The following is a 20672-nucleotide window of genomic DNA, read 5'->3' on the forward strand; positions in this document are numbered from 1 at the left end:
GCCCCACGTCAGGCTCTGTGCTGACAGCTCAGAGCCTGGAGCCTGCTTCAAATTCTGTCTCCCTCTGTCTCTGCCCTTCCCCTGTTCGTGCTGTATCTCTGTCTGTCTGTCTCTCTCTCAAAAATAAATAAACATTAAGCAATTAAAAAAAAAAAAAAGACAAAACAGTGGTGTGTAAAATTTGCTACATACATAAGCATTTCTCTAATAAATGAAGCTCAATCTGGAAATCCCTATCTCTGCTGGATAATTGAAAAGTAGTAATAATAATAGTGGAGCTGCCCTTTATTTAAGTCTCACTCTGGGTAATGTATTGTGGTAAATGTTTTATACACAATTTTTCCCTTAATATAACAATCTTATAAGATACTACATGTAATCCATATTATCCCCATTTTATATTTTAAGAAATAAGATTCAGAGGAGTGAAGTAACTTTCCCATTATCACATAGTTAGTGAGAGAACTAGGATTCGAAATCTGGTATGACTAAAAAGTTCATATTTTTTGTAACTGTGCTATGTAGCTTTTTTAATGCTTCATTTAATGATCACAAACACTAAAATAGGAGTTTTATGCCTTTTTTTAGAATAAAGTATTAAATAGTTAAAGAAAGCCTACATTTGTGTGGGCTTTTTCTTTTAGTAAATTTTCAAATTTCTAAACTTGAAAGAGTCCTTCTTTAATTATTCACAATAAGGATACAGGTTGCAGCCGTGCCAAAATTCTTTGTTTTAAGAGAACAAGTTGGTGGTTGCCAGAAGAGAGAATGGTGGGGAGATGAGTAAAATGGGTGAATGGGAGTGGGAGGTACAGGCATCTGGTTATGGAATGCATACATCACAAGGATGAAAGGCAGAGCATAAAGATTCCAGTTGATGGTATTATAATAGTGTTATATGATGAGAGATCATAACCATACTTCTGGTGAACATAGCATAAGGTATAGAGTTGTCGAATCACTATATTGTATTCCTCGAAACTAATGTAACATTGTGTGTCAACTAAACTTCAATTAAAAATATAGTAAAATAAAATTTTTTAAAAAAGAAAAAACTCTTATTTTACATTATCAGCATTTCTTCATGCCAGTCTGAAGTTTTATGTCCATCATAATAAAACAATATACAGAGAATATTATTTAAGATTTGTTTCAGATATGCAATATTTGTTAAAAATTGGCCTGTATAGTTACAGCTTATTGCTATCTAAAATATATTAATTTTTAAAGTTTTTTAAGTTTACTTATTTTGAGAGAGAGAGAGTAGGGGAGGGGCAGAGAGAGAATGAGAAAGAGAGAATCCCAAGCAGGCTCTGCACTGCCAGATCATGACCTGAGCTGAGATCAAGAATCAGATGCTTAACCAACTGAACCAACCAGGTGCCCCTAAAATATATTAATTTTTAAAAATCATGCCATTGAGTCATTTTGGTCCTGTGTTCAGTCATCATATTTAACACAACCATTAGTTTCCATGCAGCTCTTGGTGATAAAATATTTGCCAGTTTCTTACCAGCCATTTACTTTGATCACTACAATAGAATTTTCTGGACATTTACCTAGTGCCAAGTCTCTGAATAATATATAACATTTAAGAAAAAGTTAAGTAAAATATGTTCTATAAAATATTTGTGTCACCCATCAGTTTTTAAGGACTTAGGGTACAGAATTATTCCTAACAGTAGATGTAAGAGGGAGAAATAGCCTGTAATTGAGAATTTCTAGAAATGGTGATGTCAGTCTCATTTTTAAAAACTTATCTTTTAGTTAAGAATTGTTGAAGGATTTTATGGAAAAAATAATTCACAGTTTTAATATCAATAAATAAATACATAAAATACAAAAGGATATCTAGAGAAAATTAGGTTGTCCTTTCAGTTGTTCATCCCCATACCCAGAGACAATACTGTCCTAGTATCTTCCCCAAATATTTTTACTTAAGAAATAAACATGGGAGCACTCTGCTTTTTCCATTTAACACATCTTAGAAATCAGTCCATGTGCATTCATATGCCTCATTCTTCTAACAACTGTGTAAGATTTCATTATATGGATGTGCCATAATTTATTTAAATAATTCCCTATTGATGAATTTAAGTTCCATTTTTCTATTGCTAACAATGCTATTGTACATAATCTTGTATATAAGCTTTGCATACATATGTAAATATCTGTAGACTTGGACACCTGGGTGGCTCAGTTGGTTAAGCGTCCAACTCTTGCTTTCAGCTCAGGTCGTGATCCCAGGGTCATTAGATCAAGCCCCATGTCCAGCTCTGTGTTGAGCATAGAGCGTGCTTGATATTCTCTCTCTCTCCCTCTGCACCTCTCTCCTGCTCATGCTCTCTGTCTCTAAAATAAAATTTAAAAAAATATTTTGAAAAATATCTGTAGAATGAATTCTAAGATATAGAGTTGCTTAGTTGTTAAGCATGTTAAATTGTATTAGGTATTATTAGCATGTTAATTAGCATATTATTAGCATTGTATTAGATATTAATAGATTGCTCTCCCAAGAGATTATATCATCTTTTACTTCAGTCAGTCAGCAGTTATACGAATACACCAGTGAGTTTACCCTCACCCTGACAACACTGTATCTTATCAAACATTTAAATTTTTACCAGTCCAAACAAGTGAAAAGTAAAGAATGACATTTCATCATTTGGGCCTCAGACTTTTCTCTTTAATAACTAAAAATCTGGGAAGTTATTATAATAGTTTTTAAAATATACAACTGAAATTTATTTATTTATTTAAAAAAATTTTTTTATGTTTGTTATTGAGAGACAGAGTCGAGTTGGGGAGGGGCAGAGAGACAGACACACAAAATCCAAAGCAGGCTCCAGGCTCTGAGCTGTCAGCACAGAACCTGATGCGGGGCTCAAACCCACAAACTGTGAGATCGTGACCTGACCTGAAGTTGGACACTTAACCAATTGAGCCACCCAAGTGCCCCTAAAATGTGCAACTAAATTTTAATTCTTTGCTCCAGTGGAAGTATCTGGATATGATATGATACTAGGAATCCAGTGATTATTTATGATTTATTCAGTGAATGTTCATTGAACACACAGGTATATGCTAGATATTGGGGTTATATATATAAATAAAATACTCACTTCCCTTACAGAACTTTGCACCTGTGGAGGAGACATATGTAAAGCAAATAATTACAATATAATAAGTTAAATACCATAATAGATGTGTCTATTATTATTATATTTTAACATTGGTTGTAGCTAGAACAGGGGACTGCTATTGATTTTTATATATTGATCTTATCACCAGCAACTTTTTTTTTAATTTTTATTTTTTAATTTACATCCAAATTAGCATATAGTACAACAATGATTTCAGGAGTAGATTCCTTAAGTTTTGAATAGTTTATAGATTCACTTGTGTATTATAATTGGCCAATCATCTTCTGCAAATATTGATAATGTTATTTCATAACAGATTTTGGTATCTGTTTTGGTATCTGGAAGTGGGTGCTTCCATAACAAATACCAAAAAATATGGGAGTGGCTTTGGGACCAGGTAGTAGGCAAAAGCTGGAAGGATTTTGAGGAGCACATTAGAGAGATCCTAAATTGCCATGAACAGATTGTTAGTAGAAATATTATACTCTAATGACAGTGAGAGTGAAAAGGAACTGAAGACCATGTTACTGAAAGCCAGAAGATGGGGAATCCTTGTTATATAGTGGCAGAAAGCATAGTGACATTGTTGTCTGCAGTTATATGGGAACAGAACACATACATGCCTAATGAACTTGATCTAGCAAAGGAGATTTTTTTTATCAAGAGTAATAAGGAAAAACTCAGACAAGAATAACTAAAGCATAGTAACATTAAAAAAAAAGTCTATTTCTGATGAAATATCAGTTCACCAATGTTTTCATTATACTTGGTATTCAATAACTGTTTGTTGAATAATGATTAAATAAAAGAATGTGACAAGACACAGGCCTTACCTTTATAGTCTGGTTTTTCCGTAAAGCTAATATTTTGAATCTTCTTAGTATTATTTATGCTCTACTATCAATTTCTATGTGTCGAAGATTTTTGAAAATATGTATAACTGTGAGAAACTTAGTTTCATCATCTATTAGCTTGTTTTCTTTAGAAAACCTTAAAGCAAAATTTGGAAACATTTTCTTTTTTTAATTTTAACGTTTATTTATTTATTTATTTTTTTATTTTTTTCAACGTTTCTTATTTATTTTTGGGACAGAGAGAGACAGAGCATGAACAGGGGAGGGGCAGAGAGAGAGGGAGACACAGAATCGGAAACAGGCTCCAGGCTCCGAGCCATCAGCCCAGAGCCTGACGCGGGGCTCGAACTCACGGACCGCGAGATCGTGACCTGGCTGAAGTCGGACGCTTAACCGACTGCGCCACCCAGGCGCCCCTTAACGTTTATTTATTTTTGAGACAGAGAGAGACAGAGCATGAACAGGGGAGGGGAAGAGAGAGAGGGAGACACAGAATCTGAAACAGGCTCCAGGCTCTGAGCGGTCAGCACAGAGCCCGACGCGGGGCTCGAACTCACGGACCGTGAGATCATGACCTGAGCCGAAGTCGGACGGCTAACTGACGGAGCCACCCAGGCACCCCACATTTTCACATTTTTGAAAGATTAGATTAGAAGAAGGAGTTTTATATACTAGGTTCTCTACTTTTCTTCATTGCCAAGTCAATACAACTTGTACAGTGAATGAAATTTGCCTTAAAAAAATGGATGAATAGTTCTAAATATAAACCAATTATGGAGATTTAAGGTTAGTGGTTGGTAGCATAGGATATTACTATGTTGCTCATCACTCAAATATTTTTTTTTAATTCCAGAAGTTGAAGAACATTAAAGCATGAATATGTTTGCATTAATAGTTTATCACTTATAGATTGTCAATTTTTAAACCATTTCTCTTCAAATAGATTACTCACATACTAAGGCATGTGCATAAGTGTGTGCGTGAGTATGGGCCTGCAGAGCAGCGTGTTTATAATTTCAGTAGCAATGCAACTATGAAAACTAGAGCTTATGAGCACTGCCAGAGACCCAGAGTAGGTCTACTTTAGACCTTCCAAATACAGTTAACTAAATAAATATGAATTTATAACAGACCATTCTCAATTGAATGAGTACGGGCCCCCTACATTTATTTAGAAAATCAAAGATTTTTCCTAAAATATGTTTCATTCTTTAGTACTGGACTGGGTTTTGAGATGTTTTATATTTAAATGCTTTCTGGCAGTCTGGTACAAGGGTAAAATTGGGACATCTTAAAAGTATCAAAAGTGAAGGAATGGCATAAATATTTAGAGTTTTTATAGCTTCTTTTAAAATAAAGGATCTTGATCTGTTTGCAGAGATATTGAGCATCAAAGAGATTTAGTGGAAGTTGCCAGTCATTAAAATACAAGTTATGTGACATTTATGAGCCCATTATTTTTAAATTAATCTCTTATGTTAATTATATCATTTTAGGAGCCTGCTTCAGATTCTGTGTCTCCTTCTCTCTCCCCCTCCCTCTCTCCCTCTCTCTCTCTCTCTCTTTCAAAAATAAATAAACATTAAAAAAATTAGAATCTTCCACTCTCTTCACAATTTTAACTTGTTATTAATTCATGTAATATCAAAAACAAAGCACTCTCCATATACTTTTCACAAGATATTATAATACTTTCTTGTCAATTGCCTTCAACCTTTTTGAAATTGCTGAGCTATATTTTTTCTTCTACACCATGTAATGAATTCTGAGCATTTTCCTTATTATGCACGAGTTGGCAAACTGCAGCCTGTGGGCCAGTGACCTATCTATAAATAAAGTTTTATTGGAACACTACCATGCTTAATGATTTGTACATTGTCAATGGCTGTTCCTGTTGTCACAAAGCAGAGTTGAATAGTTTCAACAGAGACTGTATGGTTCACAAGCCTGAAATACTTATTTTCTGACTTTTTAAGAAAAAGCTTGCTAATATCTGTTTTTGTAGTATATTTTGTATTTTTCTTAATTTATTTTATATTAGTATAACTTGTCAAAAGACTAAAATAAGACAAACTGGTATCCATGCAGTTCTTTAGTAAGACCTGACCTTTTGTACTGAAGCATCTAAGCACCTACGCTGTGTTTAGCACTGCTAGGCAGTATAAACCTTGGGTTTTACCCTTTCTGAACTTAAACTAGATATTGGTTACACATGGAATAAATGAGAACAGTACATATATAATATATAGATGTTTTTGCAGACATAAGAGATATGGAAAGACTTAAATTGAATCAAACTATGGGTAGAAATTGAGGGGAGAGGGAGGGAGAAAAGTACTCATATGGAAGCCCATATTAACAAATGCACAAAAGTAGATATCAACATAGTATGCTTATGTAGTAAAGAAGTGAAAGCTCTTCTAAAGCAGAAAGTTTATATTGAGGATTAGTCAAAGGGAAAGTTTGGCCTCCTGGGTCTCTTGCCTCAACTACCTACTTGTAGAATTCAGATTGTAAAACCTCAGAACCTTATACCACCTTCTCAAACTGCACCGTGCAGAGATGAGGCTGTTCACTTTTCATCCACCACAGGACTTCTGGGATTTTTGTTTGTTTAACTTTATGGCTGGCTAAATCTCTCATGCTTTACCTCCTTGTTATCTTTGGTCATTGTCCAAGATGTAAGCTGTTCCAATGATCTTTTCTGTTGCTTTTATCTCCATAATACTCTTTTTTGCTCTGTAGATTCAAGTTCCTACTATTCTTATCCCTTCTAAATCTTTCCCCTGTATAATACCTATTTCATATAAAATAAGCTCTAATATCTTAAAATACTATCATTGAATATTTTATTGAATTATTTACCATTTATTATGGATTTGCTGTGTGCTCGGTATCATGCTAAGCCCTTGACGTGTATTTTATCATTTACTTTCACAACAATCAAATGAGATGTCTATATTCTAGAGGAGAGTGAGATTTTGAGAGAGCAAAGTAACTTGTCCAAGGTCACACACTTAGTAGCTAAGATTTGCAGGCAGGTTTCTCTGACATTAAATCATCATTTTACACTAAAACCTGATGATTCATCTTAATTATTTTCCAGAGTGAGATTTATACCTTTGGCTTTTCTGCCTTTTATATCATCTCACTCCTGCCATATATGGACTTCTTAGTTATTTCCTTCCTGATCTCCAGCCCTCAGTGAGCTTTCGGCATTCACCAGCAAACTTTTGTATCTCTCATCACCTCTTTTTCATTCTCAATAACCTCAGTGATCTTTTAAAACCTCATACTCAAACAACAAACATTACTACTTTCTCCCTCATATTCTGGGATAACTTGCAGTATTTCACATGAAAGAAAATGGTCTCTTCAGATGACAACTCCCCCAACTTCCCACTGTCAAGCTTCAGTACCCACACATGGGAGAATGTCTCCTGTTTGAGAGTCATCCTTTCACCTGGACACTAGAGCTTTCCTCCTTCCGCCTTACCAAGGAATGGCAATATCAGTTTTCTCTTCTTTCCTTAACTTCTCCCTCCTTTTTGGTTCTTTCCTGTGTGTACTTAAACCTGCTCAAATCTGTTTTCAAGCCTCATTTAAAAGAAAAAGAGGAGGGGAATTCTTCCTTAACCCCACTCCTCCAACTATCCCTTTTTCTCTTCCTTTTATAGGAATCTATACATTTTCATGATATTTAAGTCATTCCTCAGTTTATTTAAGGAAGTAGCACATCACTGAAACCGCCTTAGCCAGAGATATTAGTGGCCTTCTCATGGCTAAACCCGAGGAATACTTCTCAGCTCAGCAATTGATGTGGTGAGTCACCCTTTTTTTAATGTTTATTTATTTTTGAGAGAGAGATTGACAGAGCATGCATCCATGCAAACAAGGAAGGGGAAGAGGTAAAGGGAGACAGAGAATCCCAAGCTGGCTCTACGCTGTTAGCACAGAGCCCAACGTGGCTCGAACCTATGAAACGTGAGATCATGACCTGAGCCAAAATCAAGAATAGGATGCTCAACTGACTGAGCCACCCAGGCATCTCAAGTCACTTTTTTCTTGAAGTACTCTCTTCCTTTAGATCTGTTATAACATTTTGTTCTAGATTTCCTTCTACCTTTCTGCTTTTATTTTTTTAGACTCCTTTGGCTCAACTTAAAATATTAGTATCCTCTTCCCTCTTCTGGTGCTACATACTCTTCCTGGGAGGTCTCAGTTCCTGCCATAACTAGAATGACCAGGGGTGGAAAAAACTCATTTTATGAAATCTGTAGACATTGATGCATACATAGGATCAACAGAGAAGTGCAGAGATCATATTCAACTCCCTTTCAACATTTTCTCTTGAATATCTCTCAAAATCAATGTGTCCAGAGCTGAACTTCCCTTATCTCCAAATTCTACTCCAATCCTCCAAATCTGTCCCTCTTCCTATGATTACTAGATTATTCAGGCTACCAAGTGACACATGCCAGAGACCTGAGTGATGTACTTGTTTCTCCACTGTACACATCCAGTAATCATTAAATCCCAAGGTTTTTAACCTTTTAAATATCTTAAAATTCTGTCTACTTCTTTCTATTCTTGCTGCTATGACCCTAATTTGGCCATAATCCACAACTTTCACTAAATTATTGTAACAGCTTCTTAGGTTGCTTCCAATGTTTTCTTGCTTCAGTTAATTTTCATACTGTAGCTGGAATGAACTTTCTGATATAAAAATCTAAAGGTAATCATGATATACCCTTACTTAAGACCTTTCTGTGCTATCAATTTTAACATAATGCCCAGCTTCCTTAGCCTAGAAGATAAGGCCTTTAATGATCTGTCACTGCTGATTCACTTTAGGCTTGTCTCTTCTCATGCCCTTACCTCTTTCTTCAAGCATATCATCCTAGGCTTTTAATTCCAACCATTTACCATTCTCTCCAGGACTTTGCTTAAATTCTTTCTTGCTGCCTCCTTTTTTTCCTTTCTTATCCTAGCTCTTAATCATCTCTTAGGTCTCCACTTAGATTCTCTTCCAGAAAGGCTTCCTTAACTATTGCTTTCCTTACCCTCAGCCCACTTAGTATTCCTCCTCTATACTTCTGTAGTATTGCTTATCTACTTTATCATGGCACGTACTACACTTTGTTGAAAATACTTAACCATGTATCTTATTCAGTAGACTATAAGCTCTGTGACCATGGCAACTATGTAAGGGCACCATGAATACATGCTTGAATGAATGAATGCTGTGAAAGCCTGGCTAAAAACAGTTACTTTATACTGGTAAGAAATAGGTAGTCATGGAGTATTTTGAGCTATGAAGAACTATTATGAAAGATGTACTTCAGGAATAAAGTGAAAACTTGAAGTGATGGAAATACTAATTACTCTAATCGAAACATGAGATGATGTCTGTTACTATACTTTTGAGACTTTAAATCATTAATTCATCACATATTTTGATATAACAATGCTACCTAATTTTTCTATTTCTGCATTTCATTATGTGTATTAGGTTATAAATGTTTCACTATCTATTCTTAGATTGCTCTGGTATAAAATACCATTTCCCTACATTTTTCCTCTTTTAGTAGGTCCCTCTCAAGAATGTTGATTCTTCTGTTCTTTCTAAATGTGTGGGAGATAAAGGAGAGACAAGAGATAGGATGGTTCCCAGATGTTTGGCCTGAAAAGGTTTGGAGTTAGTACCATTAGGTGAAGTCAGAAAAGGAGGAGGAGCAAATGTTGATGTGAAGTATGAATTCGGTTTAAACATACTGAAGTTTTTGAGTATTAAATTTAGGCTAGAGAAAAATATTTTGGATTTGTCAATAATATTTGACTGATACTTTATGCAACTGATACTTTTTGGTTGAAGCCATTCATAGGTATGCATTAGAATGCCCAGATTTGTAGACCATGGAGGATCCATAGATGGAACTTTGGCGGGGGGGGGGGGGGGGAGTCTCTTAATTCCCTGAAATTACATGTAAATTTGTATATGACTGTGTATATTGTTAGAATAAGGTATAACTTGCATCATATTCTCAGAGTGGTCTGAGATTCCAGGAAAGACTAAGAATAACTAGAGTAAAAAGAAAAGCAAATCGAAGTCTAAAGCCAAAGCATATCAGTTAAGGGATAAGTAAAGGAAAATAAGCCCATGAAAGAGATACGAGCATAGCCTCTGGAATCAGACTGGCTGATTCAACTCATAGCCCTGATCTTTACTAACTGTGTCACCTTAGGCAAGCTACTTGCCTTCCCTGTGCCTTCCTTTTCTTACCTATAAGATAGGGATTAACAACATTTATCTTACAAGTTATTATGAGGATTAAGTGAACTAATGCATGACAAGTACATTGCACCATGTTTAGCATATAGTTAGTGGTCAAGATTAGTTACGTATTACTTTTTACAGGATGTTGAGGAGCTCAGAAGTGTTGACCATAGCCCAAAGTGAGAAAAAGAAAGCGAAGATGAAAGTTTCCCCATTCCTGCAGTTGGGATTAAATACTTCCTTGCAGGTCCAGAGATCCACCACAGCTACTTCCTCTTAACTGTTACCATCACCACCATTAGTAAGCATCACAAAGATTGGAGAGAGCAAGAGTGCAATATTCAAGTTCAAAAGTGATCCCTCGCTCAGGCAGGTAACGCGGTACAATTCCTAAGAGCATCAGTCATAGACATTGAGGATCCTTACAAGAAGCAAAGACTGGCATCCTTGTTTCCCAATTGACTTCTTGCTAAACTTCTGAACCTGTAAGCCCTTCAGTGAGTAGTGCATGGTGAGAGAGTCCTTGGAGGAAGCCTGTCTTAAATCTCCCAGGGTTTGTCATCATTCCCGACAACAACACTGTTTTCTGTGTCTGGTGTAGGAAAAGGACAGAAGCCTGCTGGGAGAGATTATATAAATAGCCAAAATAATAATGATAGCAATAGCTAATATTACCAGAGCAGAATTTGAATATGAATTACTGGCCAGCCCCCAAAACCTAGATTCCACCTCAGAAGGGTTTCTCAGCAGCAGATGTGACCAAAATGAAACTGAGCACTACCCACAAAAACCACACTTACCACCTACATAGAAACCACCACAACTTCAAAGGCTACAAAACAGCAGGCTTAACTAGACCAGATCATAGTGAGGCTAAGAACATCTCTCCCTAACCAGACAGCCAATTATGTAAGCTGATCACTGCCACGTTTTTCCCCCTGATCTCCTAACAACAGAACTAGGACTTGGAAAGAAGACATGGAGGAAGAGGCATTTTAGAATCTTCCTTTCTTTTGGAACCCCTCTGTCCCACTAAGACTTTCAAGTTACAAGTCTCAGTCTCCACTAAAGGAGGGGGAAGGTTTGCACTGAATATTAAAGTTTTAAACTTGACTGTTCCAAGTTTTAATAACTGAAACTGGTGAGAAAGTCATGGAATTAGCTCTAGATGTCAAGAGATGAGAAAGGAAGATTTGGCATAGCTTAGTTGAAAGTAGTGACTAGAGAAATTTAATAGAAGCAATTCATATTTATTTACCAAGGAATTGAGTCTAAAGAAACAGGGCAATGGGGAACAAGAAGTGTCTTAAAAATAGAGCATGAATGGAGAAGGAGAGTATAATTTCAGGAAGAAATTTGTCCTTGATAATAGCTGCAATAGACAAATGAAATAAAGATTTAAAGTGTCCCAGAAAACAGACAATTAGAAAGTCCTTGGTGACTTTGTTAGCATTCCCAACACAATGAAAGGGGCAGCTCTTTTGGACTTTGATGTTAAGAAAAATTGATATTCCTGTTGTTCCTATCTATTAGGCTTCATTCTACCTCTTGTGTGATTCCATTTACATATGACAGTCCATCAGATTTTTGGAGACAGGTCTCTTACATCCTTTGGGTCTCTTTTTCGTCAACCTAAGTATCCTTTTTCTCATGCTTTCAAGTTCTTTCACCCTCCTGGTCACTTCATTCTGAATAGGCTTTAGTTTGTGTAGGTCCCTGAATGAAATATATACTATTGCCAGTATGGTCCACTACTGTAGAATAGACTAGGACTTCCATCTCTCAACCTACGAATTAGACTGTTAATTCAGGCCAAAACTACATTTGCTTTTTGGCGATTTTGTCACATCGTTATCATTTTTGCTTTTCCAGTGTTATGGGGATTCACTCAATAGATTAATTAAATGCTTAATGTACAACCTCAAAATTTGTTTCACAAAAATGGTGACTTTCAGCTTGAAGAGTGTATTGTTTTTTGCTCAACTCTAAATAGGTGATCTTCCTCCTATTAGTTTTGACTGCCACATAGGAGTCTTTGAAAAAACTGTGTGTGTGTGTGTATGTGTGTGCATGTACACTAGGGTGTGTTTTCAGCCAAACTTCAGTAGATCTGGCTGATTTACAAGACAAGATAGATTTTTGTTTTTTCCTTAATTATACAAATTATACTACTAAATGTATAGTATGTGCCTACTGCTAGCAATACAACAATAAGATACATTCTCTGCCATGAGGATCTTTTAGCTTGGTGGAGAAATTTCAGTATGTATATTAAATGCTACTGTAGGAGTTAACAAGATGCTCCAGGGCACTCTGGTCATCTCACCCAGCCTTGAGGAAAGCTTCTCCAAGGATGAGTTTACCTAATTTGGGTCTGGGAGGGGCTTTTGAGGGAATTAGCTAGCCAAAAAGGTGAAGTAATTTATGCAACACGTCCTGATTTAAGATGCAGTATAGCAACTAGAGATATTAATTTAAGTTATAAGTGTAGATAAGATCGGTAGGAATTGTATATAGGTAGGAAAAAAGTTACAACTCACACTCATTTAAAATATAAGTAGAAAAAGAGGAATTCTGCCATCTAGTTTATTGTCACTCTTCATTAATGGTACATCACTCAATATTTTTTATTATCTGTGACTCTCCCTAGTTTATGCAGTACTTACCTAATATAGTTGTTCATTCCCTTACTAGTGTATAGATGTAACCTTAATTTTACAAATAATTATTTTAGTTAGGCTTATTTCTCATTTACTTTTACTGAGAAGTTGTTAAACAACCACCATGTCCTTTTATAGGGAAATGACAGTATGATACCACTTTTAACGCAAATATTTTTATTATACACATTAAACTCTGCTCTTTGGCAGTGACCACACAGAGCATATAGACCAGTTGAAAGGATTTAGTTCTTTCTCCCAACAGCAATGAGAAACCACTGAAAGGTTTTAAGTTGGGAAGTGAAATGATTGGGTTTGTATTTTCAAAAGGTTACTACTAAATTGGAGGATTAGAGTGGATGCAAACAAATAAGAGGTGATTGCAGTGGTGTAGGCAAGAGTTTTGGTAGCATGATTAGGGGAGTGACACTGTGGTGACACTGTGGCATCACAGTGGTGTCGACAAGAGTTGTTGGTAGCATGATTAGGGGAGTGACACTGATTTGAGTGACAATCAAATTTCAGAAATACTTTGAAAATAAATATAACAGGATTTTAAGGATAGGGAAAGGAATGCATTGGTGGAAGAGAGAAAAGAGGAATCAAAAATAAGTCCTGATTTCCTAAAAACTGAAATGACCACATTTGGAAGAAAAAAATAATGAGTTACTGAGTTCCGTCTTGGATATGTGTGATTTGAGGCACTTTTGTACTTCTGTATTTAATAACAACAAAAGGGCCCCTGGGTGGCTCAGTAGGTTAACTGTCTGACTCTTGATTTCAGCTTAGGTCGTGATCTCGTGGTTGGTGAGTTCAAGACCTGTGTTGGACTCTGCACTGACAGTGTAGAACCTGCTTGGGATTCTCTCTCTCCCTCTCTCTCTGTCCCTCCCCAACTTGTGCTTCCACTCTTTCTCTCTCTTTCTCTAAAAATAAATAAATAAATAAATAAATAAATAAATAAATAAATAAGTAAGTAAGTAAATAAAAGATTTAATAATAACAAAAGCCTAAAAGCAGGAAAAGTCCATGGTAGAGAGATGATGAAATAAATTCTAGTACATACATTTTCTAGAATATTATGGCCCCTGAAACATGACAGCTACAAGACTATGAAACATGTGAAAATAGGAGAACATAAAATTCAGTAATAATTGTAACCATGTAGGAAAACACCACAGAAAATGTACTGAAAGGAAATATAGCACAGTTTAGCAATTCTGTGAAAGTGATGGATGGTGGAAGAGTTTTTAAAAATTTATTTTCCATGTTGTAAAATGTCAGCCTTAGAAAGTAAAATTTTTAGTATCCAATTTGGTTTTTACATCAGTGATTTTTAATGACCTGTGTTTATATGGTTGCTTCTGTAAACTAACCCACTAGTAATTCCTTAAGGTAAAATCAATTCTTTTTTTAAACATGACTTTCTGGGTTTTTTTTTTTTTTTTTCCTAAAGTTGAATAGAGATAAATTGTTAGTTATGTAAAGTGAGTGCCCCGCCCTCCCCCCAGTATGATAACTGCATTAGAGAATAAGCAGTGCAGGTCACCTTACCTCCATCCGTCTCTGTTCTCTTTTCCACCTGTCAGCTGTAAGCAGTACAGAGGCATTAAAAGTGTTTTTCCCTTACACACAAAACTTTCATGAAATGCTCCTAAATCCATGTCAAGCCCATTTTGCGTCTTTTAGATTTGTGGATATTAACTTGCAATGATAGTATTAAAGAACTATGTTCTTTAATATATACAATTGAGCTTGATTAAATCTACTATACTTTTGATCATGGATTTGCTCTAATTCACTATACTGAGAAGGTTTATCAACAAGTTACCACCTGCTGTTTTAATTGCACCTTAAGAAAGCGTTTCAATAAACCAACTTTACTGAACTATAAATTACACACAATGAAATGGACCCATTTTAAGTGTATATGTTAGTTACATTTTACAAATGTGTATATACATAGAACCACCACAGCAATCAAGATATAAAACATTTCCATGCATCTTCCAAAATTTCCTCATGCCCAAAAAAGTTTTCTGGCCCCAAACATCTAACTCCTTTCTATCACTAGAGATTAGTTTTACTTTCTGTAGAATGTCACATAAAGGCAACCATGCCATGCATAATTTTTGTGTCGGCTTTTTTCACTTAGCTTAATGTGTTTGAGATTAATCTATGTTGCATGTACATTATTTTATTGTTTAGAAGTATTTCATTTGTGAATGTACCATTCGTCTTTTCCATTCACAAATTGATGGGCATTCGTGTTGTTTACAGCTTTTGGATGTTACCAAAATTGCCATAAACATTTTGTATAAAACTATGTATGGACATGTGTTTTCATGTCTCATGGATAAAAATGCAGGAGTAGCATTGCTGGTTCATTTAAGTGTAAGTTTAACTTTATCAGAAATTGCCAAACTATCTTCTGAAGGAGCCATACCATTTTGCATTGCCACTAGCAATGTAGAAGCATTTTATTTGTTCCACATTCTTGTCAATACTTAGTATTGTATTTTTATTTTACCTTTTCTAGTAGGATTGTAGTGGTCTCTCACAGTGTTTTTTGGGTTTTTTTTCCAGGGTTTAATACAGTTAAACTTATTTTTATACATTTACTGGATATTCATATGTCTTCTTTTGTGAAGGGTGTATTCAGATCTTTTGCTCGTTTTTATATTAGGTGGTTTGTCCTCATGGAATTAGAAGACTTTTTAGTATGTATACTGGATACTAGTTCTCTATCAGATATATGTATTGCAAATATTTTCTTTCTGTAGCTTGCTATCCATTTTTTTTCTGTTATGGTTCATGCTTCCATACCTTGAGAAATCTACTCCAAGGTTGCAAAGTTATTCCCTATGTTTTCTTCTAATAGTTTTATTGTTTCAGCTCTTATATTTAGTTTTGTGATACATTTCAAGGTAAATATTTGAGTATTAGTATGAAGTAAGATAGAAATTTTATTGGTTTTTTGTTTTTTTTTTTTAATTTATAGTCTGGGGTAAGACTGAGATTTTTTTATTGTGTTTTGCATCTGGGTACCCATTATTCCAGGACAATTTTTTCAAAAAAAAAAAAAAAAGTTATTTCCCCGCCTTTGTAAAAAATCAGTCATGTGGGTTTATTTATGGACTCTATCCTTTTATATTGATTTCTATTTCTATCCTTTAGCTAATTCCATATTGCCTTGATTATAGCTTTATCCTAAGTCTTGAAATCAGATAGTAAGTCCTCCAACTTCCAACTGTTCTTTTTCAAATTTGTTGGACTATTCTAGGAACTTTGGATTTCTATGTAAATTTCAGAATTAGCTTATCAGTTTCTCCAAAAATCTTACGGGGTTTGCATTGGAATTCCATTAAAACTATAGATCAGTTTAGAAAGATTTGAGTCTTGTATTCCCTGAACAGGATATACTTCTCTATTTATTTAGGCTTTCTTTACTTACTCTCAGAATATTTTGTACTTTTCATTGTGGGGCTAATTCATGCACATATATATATTGTCAAATTTCTCCAAAATATTTCATGGTTTTTTCAATTGATCATAAATGGAATTTTTAAAATTTCAGTTTCTAAAGTAAGATTTTAATACTTTGAAGTGTTTTGCAACTTGTTTTTTGGAATAGCATGTGGTTTATCTTGGTGTACATTCTAGATGCACTAAAGAATGTATATTCCAGAAGCAGTGCTATCAACAATAGCCAAATTATGGGAAGAGCCCAAATGTCCATCAACTGATGAATGGATTAAGAGGATCCAGAAGCAGTGCTATCAACAATAGCCAAATTATGGGAAGAGCCCAAATGTCCATCAACTGATGAATAGATTAAGAGGATGTGGCGTGTGTGTGTGTATATATATAATGGAATACTACTCAGCAATGAAAAAGAATGAAATATCTTGCCATTTGCAACAATGTAGATGTATCTGGAGGATATTATGCTAAGCAAAATAAGTCAGTCAGAGAAAGACAGATATCATATGATTTTACTCATATGTGGAATTTGAGAAACTCAACAGATGAACATAGGGGAAGGGAAGGAAAAATAAGATAAAAACAGAGAGGGAGGCAAACCATAGGAGACTCCAAATACAGAGAACAAACAGGGTTGATGGGAGTGGGGTAATTGGTGATGGGCATTAAGAAGGGCACTTGTTGGGATGAGCACTGGGTGTTGTATGTAAGAGATGAATCACTTGGTTCTACTCCTAAAGCCCAGACTACACTGTATGTTAACTAACGAGAATAAAAAAAAAAAAAAAAAAAAGAATGTATATTCTGGAACTGTATATTATCTAATTCAAAGTGGTTGATAAGGTTCAGATTTTCTATTTTCTAAATGATTTTTCTCTTTAGCTATTCTGCCAGTTACTAAGAAATGTATGATAAAATCTCCAAATTGAACTTATGTCTATCTTTACTTAGTTCTGTCAGTTTTGCTTTAAACAGTTGTATTTTTTTCAGAAATTCAAAGAAACAATTTATCCACACACATCTATGCACATAAGTACATATATACATGATCACAGAGTGTTATAATTTCTTACATATTTGTCATTATTTATATTCTTTATTCCTTCCTATAAATGCAGTTTAACGTGTTGTGTAATTTTCCTTTAGCTTTTAGGTCCTGTAGTACAAGTCTGCTGTCCTATCTGAAAATAGTATTTCACCTCAGTTGTTGAATGTGTTTTACACATTGATAATTTTTTATTACTTGTTTCTCTTTCAACTCTTATAATATATAATTACCATATCCTCCAGCCTTTGTTGTTTCAGATGAAAAAATCACTTGTTGATTTTATCATTGTGCCTCTGTATGTCATATGTCATTTCTCCCTGCTGCTTCTAAGATTTAACCATGGTGTACTTAGATTTGGGGAGTTTTTTTGGGTTTGTTTTTTTTTTTTTTTTTTTTTTTGCATTTATCCTAGGAGAGGCTTCTTATACTTCTTAGATCTGTAACTGAATATTTGATCAAATAGAAAATTTAAATACTGTTTCTGTTTCTTATTGTCTCCCAGTGACTAGGACTCATGTTTTGGACTGCTCTGTATTGTTCCACATCTCTGAGGTTCTGTTCAATTTTCTTAATTTTTTTCCTTGTTCTTCAGATTTCATCATTTCTGTTGATCTCCCTTCAGATGTACTGATTGTTTTTTTTCCTTCCTTCATCTCCAATCTACTCATGAAATCACAAATAAGTTTTTCCTATAAGGAATAATAATTTTAAGCTCTAAATTTTCTGTCATTCATTTGTATAGTTTCTCGTCCTCTTTCGATATTCCTTTTCTGTTCACTTATTGATATATTTTCCTTTAATACTTTTAATGCATTTTACTTTGAGTCAGTTTCTGTAGGTTGTGTTTTCCTTAGTATGGATCACATTCAGTAATTTTTGGTTGAAATCTTAACACTGTAAAAAATGCATTGATTATGAATTCTATTCTGTTTTCCTGAGGATTTCAGGTTTTTTTGTTTTAATAGACAGTTAATTTGCCTGATCTTAAATTAACTCTCATTTCAATATATTGTGCAGCAGATAGTATCTCTGCTGGATTTTCCAGATTTTAGGTTTTGCTTTTTTAACTTGGTCACACAGGGCTGTCTCTTACAATCAGAATTTAGAAGAGAACCAAATATTTGTACAGAATTTATACTCAAATTTGGGGGCTCACACTTTCTATGGTTCTCAGCCCTGAGTTTTGTCCTCTGCCACCTCAAGTCAGTGAGACTTCAGCTTTCTTTAATACAAGATTCTGCTCTCAGGTGGGGAAATAAACGCCTTCAGGGGAGCATTAAATTTGTAAATCTCACATGATTTCATTGTCTTTCAAGTTTATCCTGTTCTCTCTTTCCTACTTAACTGTTTCTTTCTCCCTCTCATGCATAGATAATAGATGGCTTAGAGGTCAACCAGGGATTTGGGCACATTTGATAACATTTGCGGAACTCTTACTTCAAGGATTTTTCCCTTAAACTTTCAGCTGTTTTCTGAACTCTACATTCTGCTATCTCAGGCTGGAAAGGATTTGAATTAAAGCTGCCAGAGCTAAGGGAGGTTAAGAACACTTTTAAGCAAAAAAGCCAGAAATTAGAAATTCTTACATGTCATGATCACAGTCTTTCAAAAGGAAACTGCTGTGGTTTCTGTCTGTTTTTCGTTGCTTTCCAATGCCTTCAAATATTTTTTAATGATTTTTTTTCAGGTTTTATAATTATAGCTGCAAGAGGCTTTGCACAGTGCTAACATTACCACAAATTCAAACTTTCTTAGGAATATTTTTTAATAATGAGACACCTGGGTGGCTCAGTTGATTAGGAATATTTTTTAATAGTGTGGGTTTTACAGATATTAACAATGCCTGACATATTACAGGAACTCAATTAATATTTGTTGAATAAATTAATCATGGCTTCTCTTTTTTTAGATAATGCAATAAATTTACCTTTGTCTCTGGTTTTGTGTTGTCTTCAAAGTATTAAAGGAAAGAAGACTGATATAAAAATGTAGGCATGTAGCTATCAGTAATATTAAGAAAACAAAGATATACTCAAGTTGTTTATATTATGTCACAAAATCACAAAAATATTAACACATTTTTGTCAAACCTGACACATCATTTTTTCATAAAAATTCAGAAAGGAGGATGAAGGAATAATGAAAGGTAAAAGGACTGTTTACTAGGAAATCATTTAGTACAAATTTAAGAACTCTCAACTGAAAATCTTCAATTTTAAATTGCTATTGGATATAAAGCCTAAAACACAAATGTAGAAGTAATACTATTTTTACAAATTTTATAAATATTAATTTTCAGGCTACATACACTAAGTGCTTAATTGTTGTGACATGTAAGAAATTAAGTGTGAGTTTACAAACTGATTGGTAGATAAGAATAGCCATTTTAATGTTTCTTTACTTTTGAGAGAGAGAGAGAGAGAGAGAGAGCACAAATGGAGGAGGGACAGACAGAGAAAAGGAGGCACAGAATCCGAATCAGGCTCCAGGCTCTGAGCTGTCAGTGCAGAGCCAACACTGGACTCGAACTCACAAACTGTGAGATCATGACCTGAGCCAAAGTTGGATGCTTAACCAACTAAACTACCCAGGCACCTCAAGAATAGCCATTTTAGAGGTGCAATGCCTAAAAAAAAAAAATCTTAGTAAAGACAAAAATATCTGTGATTTCCTTGCTATAAGCATACATAATCCTCTAACTTTTGTGGATATCAGAAGTGGTGCAATAGATTGAGAAAAATTTTGAAATCAGACTATATTAAAAGGACTCACTTCTCATTGACCACCTAGATAAATAAGTCTCTTAGCCTATCTAACTGTACTTTAGGAAGACAGTTATTACCCCACCTCATATACTTGTTTTAAGGAGAAAAATTACAAGAATGTCTGAGTATGCTTGGTATATGATAGGATTCTGACTATAATTTTTTCTTTTTTACAGAAGAGGATAAATATAATATTTATTCTTCTTTGCTCTTCAAGTATTTCCTGGCAGAAGGAATCATCAATGGGCATACTTTGTTGGTTGCATCTGCAAAAGAAGACCCGGCTGATATTTTACAGGTATAGGATATACTATTCAATATTTCATTTTGAACATTTCATGAAAAAATATTGCTTATATATATGTAAACAAAATATATGTTTGTATATATACAAACTGTATTTAAATCCATTAATGGGAGCATACATATATTTTATTCTCTT

The 20672-nt window shown here is 34.6% G+C and overlaps 1 protein-coding gene across 2 annotated transcripts in view; it reads left to right on the forward strand.

The window, feature by feature from the left end:
- The window catches only part of ELP4 (elongator acetyltransferase complex subunit 4), a 242706-nt gene that overhangs the window by 10332 nt on the left and 211702 nt on the right, over positions 1 to 20672 (forward strand). For both annotated transcript variants that reach the window (XM_042903923.1, XM_042903924.1), the window contains exon 3: positions 20407 to 20528. In XM_042903923.1, the coding sequence (XP_042759857.1) occupies positions 20407 to 20528 (122 nt within the window). The remainder of the gene's footprint in view (positions 1 to 20406; positions 20529 to 20672) is intronic.

The sequence above is a fragment of the Panthera leo genome, chromosome D1 (genome assembly GCF_018350215.1).
Source record: "Panthera leo isolate Ple1 chromosome D1, P.leo_Ple1_pat1.1, whole genome shotgun sequence".
Taxonomy (NCBI): Eukaryota; Metazoa; Chordata; class Mammalia; order Carnivora; family Felidae; genus Panthera; species Panthera leo.